Below are 14,345 nucleotides of genomic sequence, written 5' to 3'. Positions count from 1 at the left end.
CTGAGTACCTGTAGGGAGAACAGCAATGCCACATTCAGTGTTTAGAACTTCTGCCTTTAAAGTCTCCGACAAACACTGAGGAAAAAAATCTTCACATGTGAATTCATTGCTCCCTGCAGCAAAGAATTCTGAGGGATAGCAAGCCAATTTACAACACACATGAAGAAGTGAGAATGAATTAAAACTCAGTGACTTGCCAAAGTAAATTAATAAACTCTGAAGACAAACAGGAGAAACTAGAAAATGATAAACAATGATTTGTATGAGTTTTAACAAACCTTCCCTGCTGCTTGTCGATCACTTTTGAAAATGACAGTATCTTCATTAACTGGAGGTATGTTAGTCAGAGACTCAATTATTACTGAAAAACACACAAAGAACACGTTATGGTTTAAAAATAATATGTATCATCATCTAGTCACAAACTTCCATTATAGAGCACTGGAGCTCTATCCTATCAACTTTTGCTTGTTTACTAACAAATGAAAAGTTTAATGATTTATGAAAGCATCTTCCTCTGAATAAATGAAAACAAGGTGACAATGGGCCCACTGTAATTTCTATTACATACCTTTAGCAAAAAAACAAACACATAGTACCCCAAGGGCTTAGCATAACCCCCAATACTTGTAAACGATACCGATTTTAAATTAGTCTACACAGTAATGTGCAACACCCATATACAGAACACACACTATACAGATAATGGCATGTTCACTGGGAAGGGAAACTCATATTATTAAAAGTAACTCACTAAATTGTTTTCTTTTGTATTTCAATTTAGTACTGCAATTAGTAGTTCTAAGTTCTAAATATAAATCCATGATGTCAAATTCAGGAGACCCACAATATACACATATACACAGTAAATAAACAAAATGTAAAGAAATGTATATCATGAAGTAAATGTAAATGCAGTCAATGTAGCAATGAGATTAAGTTTTAGAATTATTTTTAGAAAAATAAAGATTTCTGCTTTAATCCAAATTTAAATCAAAATACTACAAAATTATGGCAAATATTAATTTTTAAAAATTTTGATATAGCTGTTGTTTAGAAAAGGGTCAAAAGGTAAAGTTCCTTTGCAGACACTTATACAACAGGAGAAAGACTTGAATTCCATGTTGTGTAAGTTCCATAAACTAAGAGGGCTTGTAATTTAGTTGCTTTCACAAATTCAAGAAACTACTCCTAACTGCAGTCTTAGATTTATCTTATTGTAAGAGTTAGTGGTTGTTCTTGGTTGATAGCATAACTTTACCATTACTAGATGCTAAGATCCAGTTGTCAAAGACTCTGGTTGCAGGATAGAAAAATTAAGCCATATTCAGTGAGTTGTGGACGGGAAAACCTCCTGGCCCAAGGTCTTGTAGGGTCAATCACTATATCCTTCAGTTTTTCATCTTTTTATGAAAATCTGCAAATTTCTGTCTTCAGCAAATCCAGGGTTAATGGGAGGATGGAGTTCAATTTCTTGTAGGCAAACCTCTATATTCGCCACACATAATACATGTTTAGAAAGAACTAACAGTCCCCACACTTTCTCACAGTCAAAGAGAGCAGCATGATATGAGGGGCTTCTTCAACCCCAGGAGGTACTACTGTCCTGGCTGATTGTATAGTGAACCTCTCCAAGGGATAGGCAAAATCAGATGTAATAATGGTGCAAGGATCACACAGAGGATGAATTCCTAGGTTTAAGAATGAAGAAGCTGGGTGGTGATGGCACACATCTTTAATCCCAGTACTACATAGACAAAAGCAGGTGTATCTCTGAGTTTGAGGCCAACCTAGTCTACAGAGAGAGTTTCAGGACAGCCAGATCTACACAGAGAGACCATGTCTCAAAAAAAAAAAAAAAAAAAAAAAAAAAAAGAATGAAGAAGAGTGATAGGGGAAGTGCTCTTGTGTATGTATTTGTCTTATTGGATGATAAAGTACTGTTTGGCCAATGAGGCAGCAAGTTAGGTGGGACTAGGAGTCAAGGAGGATTCTGGGAAATGTAGTAAAGAAGTGGTGATCCAGGCAGGAAGTGACGTAGCAGGGAGACTCATATATAAGCAAGGGCAAGAAGGAAGTTGCCCCCCTCTCTCTAACTCCTGGTCACTGCTCTGGAGTCATGTGATCCATCAGCAAAGGAGGGTGCCAGAGGAAGGTGTCCTCTTAAAATAAGTCTTATAAAATATATAGATTTATGATAATTAAAACTGAGCTAGTAGATGAGAAATCCTAGTCATTGGCCAAGCAGCATTTGTACCTAATATAAGTCTCTGTGTGTTACTTGGGACCTTAATGTGGCGGCGGGCAGAATTCTGGCAGCCTGGCAGAAAGCACCCACGTGGCTGCAGGGCTAGGCTGGCTGCAGTGAAGACTTATTGTAACAGAAGAGAGACAGAAGACAGGAAACATGTCAGCTGAGTCTAGAAACCAAAAAGAAGAACAAAAAAAAAAGGTGGGGGGGAGAATGGGGCTCATTACTCTTGGACATCTAATTTTAGTCTACTATGATCAGACCTGTATCAGGCTACAAGTCAAAAATGCTTTTAGACAGGAAATTTGTGCTGTTGTATGTCACAAAATTTGTCAACTTGTTACAGTCAATAAATTAAACCAAATCAGAGGAAATTCTCAAAACTATCAGCAAAGACAAGAAAACATAAATTTACCTAAAAATTTAATATTATCCTTCCCAGTTTAATGACTAAGATAAACTGCATATGTTTCAAAGGAAATTCACTACATCAAGTCCTTGACCTCTTGTTAGTGCATGCTTGAACAAGTTTTGTTAATAAAGGTTACTCACACACCTAATTGCTCAATAATGCTTGAAACCTTCCCAAGAGGCTTTAATTCAATGTCTTCAGGCAGAGTAACAGTGAGTTCTTCAACAGAAGGCAGTTCCTATCAATACAGGAAAAAGAATTAATCATATTCCAGCTTCAATAACTTAAAAAGGAAAGAAATATTCCCCATTTAAAGTAGATTGCTAAAGATGCAACATTATAGGCTTTAAGCATTCCTTTGATGTTTCTTTTGTTTAGCTGATTGAACTTCTGATTGCATTCCTGCCACTTATGTGGCTCAGTGACTCTAAAATATACATCCAGTGAGATGAAGAATACAGACTTAAGTACTATCAATCACACTTGACAAGAGGTGACCTCTTTAAACCAACTGAGGAGTTCTACTAAGAACTGCAATTCTTCCACAGCAGGAGGGCTCTCTCTTTGAGCAGTTTTGTTCATTTGTCCAATTAATTAATGTGGCTTTAATTATAGCAGAATAAACAATCAGCAATCTCTCTGGCACTATGTAAAGAGTGAAAGTCTGACAATGGCATCAATCAAATAGAGCATTCTTGCAAAGACATGTGGCCTGTAAAAGCTGCAAAGGTATTACCTCATGCCTTCTCTTTCTAGGTTAAAAAGTACATTTCTTAACATCTACAGATTTCTTTTTTGACCCAACTGTAGAGCATACCTCAGTTGTTACACAATCTAAATACTGAAACAGATGAAGCAAACCTAAGAATAAAACTGACACTAGTTTTCATGTTAAATGAGCAGAGCTTGTTTGCTCTTGACCCTTAACCAAATGAGATCCCTCCTGAAGGAGACCTGAAAGTGAGAAGGCCCTATCAATGACCTTAGTTGTTGGGCCTAAAAAGGCTAGGATGCGAGGCCCCGTGTAACCTCCTGAGCCTGGCTATGTTGACCTGTCTCTGGCCTGTAACCTCCACATGGGGGTGACTCAGCAAGGCCTGCCCCCTGCCTATCTACCTGCCAGCTTGGTGGAGTATTATTGGCCCTAACTCCTCCAGTCACTTTATCCCATCCTAAGATTCCCATCCCCTACCTCAGCCTCAGCCCTATGTAAGATCCTGCCTATTGGAATAAATTGAGATCCTGCTTCGACAAATCTCCTGACTCAGTGTGTATTTTCTCCCAGTAATCAGGAGGGGGGAGGGTCTGAGTTGTCCGACACTAACCATCCCACTCAGCTCCGGGAAGAGACAGGCTGGACCGGTCCTTCCCCAGCTCTACCTACCGGAGAACCCAGCACTTACTGGTTAGTAGCAGGATAATGTTTGGAGAAATGTAAAAAAAAAAAAAAAAAAAAAAAAAGAGAGAGAGAAAAATCAAAATAATGCAAAGTATAATGCAAATTGAGTAGATTATGGGTAATCATTTTTTCTGTGGGAACTTAAACTTTTTAAAAGAATCATTCATATCAGCTTTATTTGTAATAGCCAGAAACTGGAAACAACCTAAATGTTGCTCAAGAAAATGTGGTACATTTACAAAATGGAGTTATGTGAATTCAGCTGTTAAGAAACTTAAAATTTACATTATAATATTTGCAGGCAAATAAATGGAACTAGAAAAAAGAAAAAGTTACCCTGAATGAGGTAACCCAGATCCAGAAAGACAAATATGGTATGTGCTCACTTATAAATGGATATGAGCTGTTAAAGGATAATCTTGCTACAATCGACAGACCCTGAGAGGCTAAGTAACAAGGAGAACTCAAAGAGAGAGTGCATGTATCATCTCCCTGGCATGGGAAAACAGATTGCACAGGTAGACTAAGGAGGCTCGTGGTGGGGGTGGTGGGGGTGGAACAAGAAAGTGACTATTGGAATTGGGGGTCATTTTGGGGGCGATATGGTAACCTAGTGCAATGGAAACTTCCTGGAATCTATGAGAGTGATGCCAGTGAAGATCGTAGTAATAGGGGATATGGAGCTTATGAGGATATTAACAGCCATCTTCTGTCACTAGGCAAGGCTTCCAGTGATGGGACTGGGATATCAAGCCAGCCACAAAACCTTTGAACTACAATTTGTCCCGCCTGGCAAGATGTGCTAGGATAACAGTGACACAGATCTTGAGGGAATAGTCAACCAATGACTGGTCTGGCTTGAGATCCATGTCATGAGAGGGAACCCACCCCTGACACTACCTGGGAGGCCAGGAACCAGAGTCTGAATAACCTAGAGACCTAGGATAGAACCAAACATGATTGGGGGGGGGGAGGTCAATGAAATGATTCAGAATGTTACTCTGTTCCACTCAAACAATATAGAGCCTAGCCCAAATGTCATCAGAGGCTTCATCTAGCAACTGAGGCAGATGCAGAGACCCACAGCCAAACATTAGGGAGAGATATGAGAAATACTATGGAAGAGGAAAGGAAAAATTATAGGAGCCAGAGGGGTCAGGGACAACATCAGAACACAGACAATGGAATCAACTAACCAGGGCTCACGGGGCTCACAGGGACTAAAGAGTCTACATGGGTCTGCTCTAGGTCCTTTGCATACACACTCTGGTTGTGTGTTGAAAAACTAAGACTCAATGGGCCTGACAGGTGGCCTAGAGCATGCACAATAGTTCCTGACAGCCCAGCCTGGGTCTGGCAGAGGGCCTTGACAACAGCGGGAGAGAGATGACGTGGACCACGGTACCTGAGCAGATGCCAGCTCGGTGGGTCTCCTGACCTGGGACAGGGCTGGGGAGTATATAAGGCTTACCCCTCCCTGGAATAAACTGAGCTTCTTGTTCCAACTTGTTCCTGATGCCTTGTCTTTGGTGTCACGCCTACTTTCCCCCACCCCCAAGGGACACATGTCAGGATCCTGCAACAGTTGTGTAGCTTGGTGTTCTTACTTGTCCCTGACTCTTTAGACTCGGTATGAGGGTATGTGCCTAGTCTTATTGTGATTTCTTGTACTGTGGTGCATATGTGGTATGCAGCATTATGAATTGATATCCCTGGCAGGGCTGCTCTTTCCTGAAGGGAAACGGAGGAGAAATGGATCTGGGAGAAACGAGAGGGAGAAATAGAGGGACAGGAAACTACAGTGGGGATGTAATATATGAGAAAAGAATAAATTAGAAACAATCATTTAACCATATATCTAAAATACACTTTCCTTCTGGGATACACTACTTTTTTTTTTTAATCAAAGATTACTTTCAAAGAAATACACTAAGGTTTGCAGGCAACTCAATGTAGCAATTTGCCTCACATGGATAAAACATGTCCGAGTTAGATGACAACCACCTTCCATGTTTGAAATGTACTATTTTTTTTTAACCAGTATATGTTTTCCCTACATGTAAATCTGTTTACTATATGTATGCTTGGTGCCCAAGGAGACCAGAAGCAGGCATAAAATCCCTGGAACTTGAGTTACAGATGGTACTGAGTCACCAAGTGGGTGCTGGGAATTGAACCTCTGAAGGGGCTGAGCAGTCTCTCCAGCCCCCACTTGCCATTTTAACACAATAAAGGCAGAAGAAGGTTTTCTGATAAGATGCTGTTTTCAAAGTGTTAGTATGTATATCAGACACCAAAAATTCTTTCAAAGTAAGTTCTAATTGTAAAATATAGGTTCATGTTAAACAAACAAACAGCACACCTTTAAAGGTGCACACCTTTAATCCTAGCACTCAGGAGGCAGAGACAGGAGGATCTCTGTGAGTTTGAGCCACCTCACTACAGAGTGAGGTCCAGGACAGCCAGGGTTGTTACACAGAGAAACCCTGTCTCAACCCCCCCCCCCATTCCAGGAAAAAAAAAAAAAAAAAAAAAAAACACTCTCTAGCAGTACAGAATACAAAGTAAAAATCAATTCCCTGACCTTATGCTTGCCAACAAGCCATGCCCGTTTCCTTCAAATACAATCACTGTGCAGATACATGCTTTATCTAACCTGATACTTTTCACTCTCCTGAAATATCCTTGTTGCACACCAGCTATTGCCTTTACAGCCTGCATCTTTTCCTACACCAAAATATAACTGTACTTAACACCTACTGTATGGTCCTGTAGAGGTGTGCCAACCTACCACAGTAATCATGTAATTATTTATATGCTCCCTAAAAATCTTTATCTCACATTTTTTATAGATCTTTAAGGGACTTCTATAGTAAGTAGATATCCTATATTAAAAAACAAGTATTATAAATTTTGACATTCTGCTAAATTTATTCTAAAAAACACTATTGATTCACACTTCCTGAACTGTGCCATTACTGAGAAGCAAACTTAAAATCACTGCCAGTTGATGTAAAAGAAAATAGTATCTTGCTTTAAACATCTTGCTTTGAAATGGACTGGTAAGACTGAAAATCCTTTCCGTATTTCTTGGTAATCTGTATGTGCTTATGAAGTGCACATGTAACACATGTTTGCAGTTTTCTTTTGGAGGATTTTTCTTTCATTGACTTTCTAAGGATATTTTCCTTGTTTCAAATGTGTAGCTAGTATGTTCTCCTTGCCTCTAGCATTTTGTTTGTACACATGTGGCACTTCTGAATTGTCTTAAAAACCCAGTGGCATTTTCTTCACTTCTCTAGTTTCGGGGTTCAATATTTGCTTATCTGATCCATTCATTATTTTATCCTTGTATAAAGGTAGAACAGGGATCGGCTTTATCTTTACCTAAAGTACTAGCCAGCAATCCCCAGATTATAATCTTCCAGAATGACTTGAAAACAGACTTTAACGTATTAAATATACTTATCCTTGCAGTGTTTAACAAAATCTCAACTTAGTTCCACTAATCTGTGGCACTATCAGTACTACATTACTTTAACAACTGTGGCTTTCATAACATATTATAGTATTCAGAAAGAGCTAATTTCCTATGAATCCATCAATGTTTTCCTTGATGGCATTTTTCGAATTGTTCTTACAAGCTTATTTTACTAGGTAAACTTCCCAACTGTCATATTAGTATTGCTGATACTGAGACCACAGTTCAGTAGTTTGATATATACATAGGCACTTAATTGTAAGTTACTTTACTCATTACTTGCTATCATAAATGCCCAGCATTGGGCCTGCCTATTCCCCTCCTGTCACTCTCTTCTCTCCCCTCACCACTCTTTTGAGTCTCAATACACAAACCTGACTGTCCTAGACTCACTATGTAGATTAGGCTGGCCTTGAACTCAGATCAGCCTACCTTTGCCTCCCAAGTGCTGGGACTGACAGACATGTGTGCCACTATGCATCTTGATTCTTTACAAGAATATAACTAACACACTGCTTTGTAATATTAGTGCATTATGTTTTCAGATTCTTTAGTGTCAAATAAGTAAATGACATGATACCTAATTCTAAGAATGTTACAAATATTAATAATTATGTAACTATTCCTCCAAGGTTAATCAAAAGAAGCCAAGGGAGTTTTATTGTCTTTTCATCATTTTGCCATCATTATTAATACAACTTTTATAGACTAAGCTTGCTGAGTCTGCAGCATGATGAAGTCCTAATACCCTACTTGAAGGATTACCTGCAGGGGAGAAAATAAAATATATGGCACTTTTCTAAGGCAAGTGCTAGTCTTGTCGTCAAAAGAAGTCTAGCAGGCCTCTCCATACCTTGTTTCAACCATGATTATAACAATGAAGAATTCCAGATAAAATGTACAAGCCATCTGATTGCATATAGAAACACAGGGGAAAATACTGATATTTGTTATTGTTACCACACTTCCAATTTTAGTTGAGTAATCCTGAGGCGCCTGTAACATGAGAATGTTTATTTCCTCAGCATTAAATTGAAGGCATTAAATCACTTTTACCCATTCATCCGTGCGTGTGTGTGTGTGTGTGTGTGTGTGTGTGTGTATGAGAGAGAGAGAGAGAGAGAGAGAGAGAGAGAGAGAGAGAGAGAGAGAGAGAGAGAGAGAGAGCGCGCCAGGGATTGACATAGTGTCTTCTATCATTCTCCCTTGTTTTTTGAAACAGAGTATTTCTGCTAAACCTGAGGCTCACAGTTTCAGCGACACTGACTGGTCTGTGAGTTCCAGACCTGTAGTCACACCTTCCCTCCCCAGCGCTGGAGTTATAGAGCCACCGCACTCCTTATAGCATAACACCTACCTATAAAGTGCTGTAAATAAAGTCTCTCTTCTAAGTAACTACAGAACACAAAGCGTACACAACAAACTAAATAATGTACACCAAAAATGGAATAGATAAGTAATGAACTAGTGCCACACAATTCCAGTTTGAAGACTTATTACAAAGCAAGCAGGCCTTGGAAAGTCAGCTAAATTAAGCTGTACAAACTTACTTTCAGAATGGCAGACATTTTTCAGACAAAAATCAAGGGAAGGTGGATGTTTATTTCCTTCAAATAAACAGGCTAGGAAATAGAACAGAGGAAAAATATTTCAAGTTTTATCAGCTAGAGTTCACCCAACAGACCATGAAAATTCTTGGTCTAAGGAAGCCAAACTTTGAAAGGGTATCATCGAATAGGTCCCTAGGAAATTCCAACTACTGAATCCAAAAAACTACACCACTGCTAAGGATAGTTCTCCTTTATCAGATTACTCCTTTTCCTCATTCGGAACACACTAGTATTCTATCTTTCCATTCCCAGTAACGAGGACCCAGCTGGAGCATGCAGAATGATGACCAGCACATTCCCTACATATTTATTAAGTGAACTGATCCATACATATTCCCACTCCGAGCTAATCAAAGATCTCAGAAGCCAAGGTTCATCAGAGGAAAAAAATCAGAAAATGAAAATATAATTTAATATACAACCCTTAAGGAAGGAAAAACACCTGAACCCAGGCACCTCAAACTAAAATAAAGCTGCCCAGGAAAGCTAACTGCCAAGAATGATGCATAGAACCTCTAGCTTGCAGCAAAAGCATTACTACAATTAGGTTAACACTGGGCTGCCCTGGTAACACTGCAGCTGCCCTGGTTAGACAATACGTAAATCTCCTCAGAGGCATATTGTCTTTATTAAAGGAAGCAGAAGTCAATCACTTTATTTTTTCATAGGTGGTAAAAGGTAAACAATGCCAAGAAATAAAAACACACAAACATCAACAATAGGGGAAAACCAGCTTGAATACAAACTGATGGTACGGCTATTTTGACTACATACAGGATTTAAATAATTTGGAAAGGATCTCTGCATTCAACAATGAAAGGCAAGCAGGGTAGAAACACTTTCATCATGTAATGAACAAAATCCCAGGACACTGAAAAGGCAAGATTAGGAAAATTAAATGTGCAGAGATTGCCCTACATTCACTGTGGAACAACTATAAGCAATCCCATTCATTTTTACATATCCAAATGGGAAGAAACTAACTACATTTGGTTAAGTTTAAACTGATTAAAATTAAATTTAATTAAGGAACCAATCTTAAGTCAGACTGACCACATTTAAAAGGTTCAACAGCTTTAGTGTTAAGATGACATGGATAAATCATTCTCATCACTGCATGTAAGTCTTCTACATAATCTCATAACCTCACTTTACATTCTCTCATAGAAAAAGAGCCCCCCCGACTGCAAGACACATACACACATAGGCATTCACATGGGTCTACTTCCAGCCACTAACACAGGTAAAAATTTAAAATTACATCACAATAGCATGTACCTACCACATTACTGAACTGTCATAATACAAGCCTAAATATTCCACTTGGAAAATGAAGATTTGTAATTAATCTATACTTCAATTCCCAAAATTAAAATGAAATAAACTTACTTTAAATGTACATTATCTACAACTAAACACAAATATTTATGTTGTCACTTATATAAAATAAGTATAAAATGTCCACTACCCCAAAATTCAAGAACAGTGAAAATATTTTCCTAGACACAGTCCATATCTCCATATTTCCTAATATAGAATATGGTAAGGGCTGACATTGTGAGACTGACACTGTCAAGAAAATGGCTACCTGAGCATACAATACACCAGGCACTTCTGATAAAGGAATGATTAAAATTCAATATACTAAATAAATTCAAATCATCTGTTTCCTACACACTCTGCAGCTAAGTCAAAGGTTTTTCTGAGGCAAAAGTGATACAAATACAATTTAAGAAAGCTGACATGCAACATAGATCCTTCACCATTATTCAAAAGCTAAATAATAATATTAAGTAATTTAGAGCAAATGTCAATGTGGCTAGGCACTTTGTTATTAATCTTATCACTTAACAGATTCTCAGGAAAGTCCTCTGCTATCAGCATTCTTCCATTAGCAATGCAGAAACTGAGCTATATCTCTTAACAAATATCTAACAACATAATGTACAACATGCTGAGAAATCAACATCAAAGCAGCGGCATAAAGAATATGGAAGCTACATACCAGACTAGAACAAAATTACTATGACTTTCTGATAAGTTACTTATAAGCAGGTCATGAGGAAATTACAAGACAGTGTGATGATACCTGCCATTAATAATAGCACCTAGGAGGCAGAGGCAGAGGCAGATGGCTCTCTTATGAGTTAGAGCTCAGCATGGTCTACATTGAAAGTTCCAGGCTAGCCAGAGATTAAACAGCTAGACTGTCCCATAGCAAAGCAAAGCTAAACAGACCCTAACAACACTTCTGAGATAGTTATGAAACAATAGTTGTCAGAATATTGTGCTCTGATTCTCTAAAGATCTGAGTTATACAAGGTATCTATTCAACAAAACACTCAAAAAAACAACACACTATATTCAAAATGTGTCCTATTAAAAATGAAACTCCCAGAACAAAAATATAAGGAGCTGGTCCCAAAAGCAGGCTCCTGAGAAGATAGCATTCATCCTTTACAATGGCTTTGACTTTTCTAGCTTTTCTGAAGGTTTACTATTGAAAAAGAAAAAAAAAAAAAAAAAAAAAAAGAAAAGACAATTTGATGATCTAAGGTAAAATTATCTAAAGACTCTTACTTGTGTTTTTAACTCACAAAAATGGAGGAAGAGCAGCTGAAGGTTCTGGGAAAAAGAGGCAAAGAAGCAAACATTACAAATAGAAACTAATTCCGTCTGGTGGGTACTAGTTTGGGCAGAACTGAGAAAAGCGGGGAAAGCGGAATATATTATCTGACTACTTTTCTCTCCTTACCCAAGAAGAGTGCATGCACATTGCAGACAATTACCTGATGCTATTAGGTGAGCCTTCCCTTTTCAGATATAGTTGTAAAGTAGGATCCAATCTCTGGAGTACTGAGAGCCATGATTGAATTTTTATTTTCCTATATCTGGCAAAACATATTGGAGAAAGAATGGATTAGGTCTGTACAGTTTGTGTCAACTATGACCACATTTAATATTTTGTTTATAATTTTTCAAGTTCTCCAAGAGAAGCTCCAGAGATTTCTGTAGAATTCAGCCATCTTAGTATTGTACCATTAGTGCCCTCACTCATTGTTTTTATATGATACACAAGATATCAGGCCAGCACCTAAGAAAGTCAATCATTCTTGGCAAAGTCTTTAAGCTTTTCTCTTTCCAACAATTATGTTTTCATTCTATTTTTCTCTAAAATGGCCTTCAAGAAAGTCAAAGTTCAAGAGTGGGCATGCTGGCACACACTTTTAATCACAGGGAAGGCAGAAGTTCTCTGAGAATTCAGGGCCAGCCAGGTTTGAGGCCAACCAGGGCTACACAGTGAGACCCTGTCTCACAAACAAAAAATCAAACATGCAAACAAACAACCCTACAAAAAAACCCAGACTTCATTAAAACTCTTCAAAAGACTCAAAATATAAAACTGAATTAAAATTATACTTCAGTATGAAAAATCTTAAAATAACAACCAACTCTAAGCATACCTATTACCTGAGGACTATATAAAGGCACTGTCAAATAACTGGAAATGCCACAGCTCACATTTCTAAAATTTTTAAAGGTGAAAAAAGTTCAGTTTGGAACCAACAACATTACCTGTGTATGATACATAAACAAAATAACCATCTTCTTAGTTCCTGACTCTGAGACTACAACTGGATTGTGACAGAATCACCCTCCCTTGGGCAAGGCTCTTCACCGCCTCACTCTGCCCAGTCTGCTCAGCCCTGATGCCTTCCCTTAACACCGTAAGGCAGTCGTCTGCCTTCCCCTTTTCTTGGTCCCATTGCACATAGCACTCCCCTGACGATTGTCACTATCCTCACACTTCAGCTAGACAAACTTACTTACACAAGTCTACCAGGAAAAATAAGAATATGGAATGGTTCCATGCAATCATAATCAAACATAAGTACATACATTGGAAATGTATGGATACTTGAATGCATACAATCTTCATGTGAAGCCTAACAAATCTTTCATTCACTACCTTGAATAACTGTGTCTGGTGCTAGATGGAACCCAGAACCCTGCAGATGTTAAGACATATGCTTTCGCACAGCATCTACATGGCAGCTCACACCTGTCTGTATCTCAAGTCACAGGGCTTCCGACACCCTCACACAGACATACATATAGGCAAAACATCTATGAACATAAAATAAACTGCAATTGCCTCTTCTGTCTTTTCCAAAAGATCCCTTAGAAATAGGACAAAAAAAGACATCATTGTTCTGAGTTCAGACTTGAGCCAAATACACACACTTCAACAGCACTCCTGCAATTCAATTTGTCCCTGTTCTATTCACTGCCTTTCCATTAGATAATATGAAAGCAGAAACATGACTGATTTTGTTTAAAGTATCTGGCATGTTTCAGATGTGTTACAATTTCTTAAAAGAACAAATGAAGAAAAGACACCTATTCACACATTCATTCTGTAATCACTACTGCTGACTATGAACCAAACATCAGAGTCAACTATTTCACTGAGTAATAGGGAGACACAAAAATTAGTTATGAACTCAGTCTTCAAATATGGCTCCTGACCTGGCCAAAGACCCTATCTGATTTCTCATCTGAGTACTCTATTTAGAAAAACACCCACCACCACCACCACCACCACCACCACCACCATACAGTAAGATTTTGCATTAAATTTCAAAGGACTCCCAAAGTTAAGAAATTCAGACTCAATAAGCAAATAAAACTATACAGGTAAGTCTCTAAATTACTGTGGTCTCCTATTTGTTGATTTTATAATGAGAACTTCTGAAAGATGACCAGTGTGGTGGTTTGAATATAATTTGCCCTCATAACCTCATAGGATTGTTAAAAATAATGCAAGGTTTCAAGTGATTAGGTACCCTAAAAAGCTTAAAACCCATTAAAGCCAGTGAATTTGCATTTTTCTCTAAAAGCAACCAACTAAAAAGGTTTCAATTACCATGGAAGAAACTCTCTACACAAAGGACAGAAGGCCAATTGCTAATTGCTGGTCATAAAGATCCCCCAGCCCAGGGGATAACTGACAGACCCTGTGACCCTGTATCCCTGCAAGCCCATGCCCTGTCTTATGTCACTCAAATGTATCTCCCTTAAAATGTAGTTACTAACTCTGTACTTTGTATGACCTTAAGTAACCATGGAAACTCTGGAATTTGTGGCCTTCAATTTTATGGTCTGCCCCTTTAAAGCTTCTTTTTGGGTAG

The 14,345-nt window shown here is 38.3% G+C and overlaps 1 protein-coding gene across 1 annotated transcript in view; it reads right to left on the bottom strand.

Moving 5' to 3' along the window:
- The window catches only part of Naf1 (nuclear assembly factor 1 ribonucleoprotein), a 35,961-nt gene that overhangs the window by 13,017 nt on the left and 8,599 nt on the right, over window positions 1–14,345 (bottom strand). The window contains 2 exon segments of the mRNA XM_027388910.2: window positions 279–361; window positions 2,808–2,901. Of these exon segments, the coding sequence (XP_027244711.2) occupies window positions 279–361; window positions 2,808–2,901 (177 nt within the window).

Source organism: Cricetulus griseus (assembly GCF_003668045.3).
Source record: "Cricetulus griseus strain 17A/GY chromosome 1 unlocalized genomic scaffold, alternate assembly CriGri-PICRH-1.0 chr1_0, whole genome shotgun sequence".
Classification (NCBI taxonomy): Eukaryota; Metazoa; Chordata; class Mammalia; order Rodentia; family Cricetidae; genus Cricetulus; species Cricetulus griseus.
Note: the sequence above shows the minus strand (reverse complement) of the source record. Positions and strands in the feature narration are given on the sequence as shown.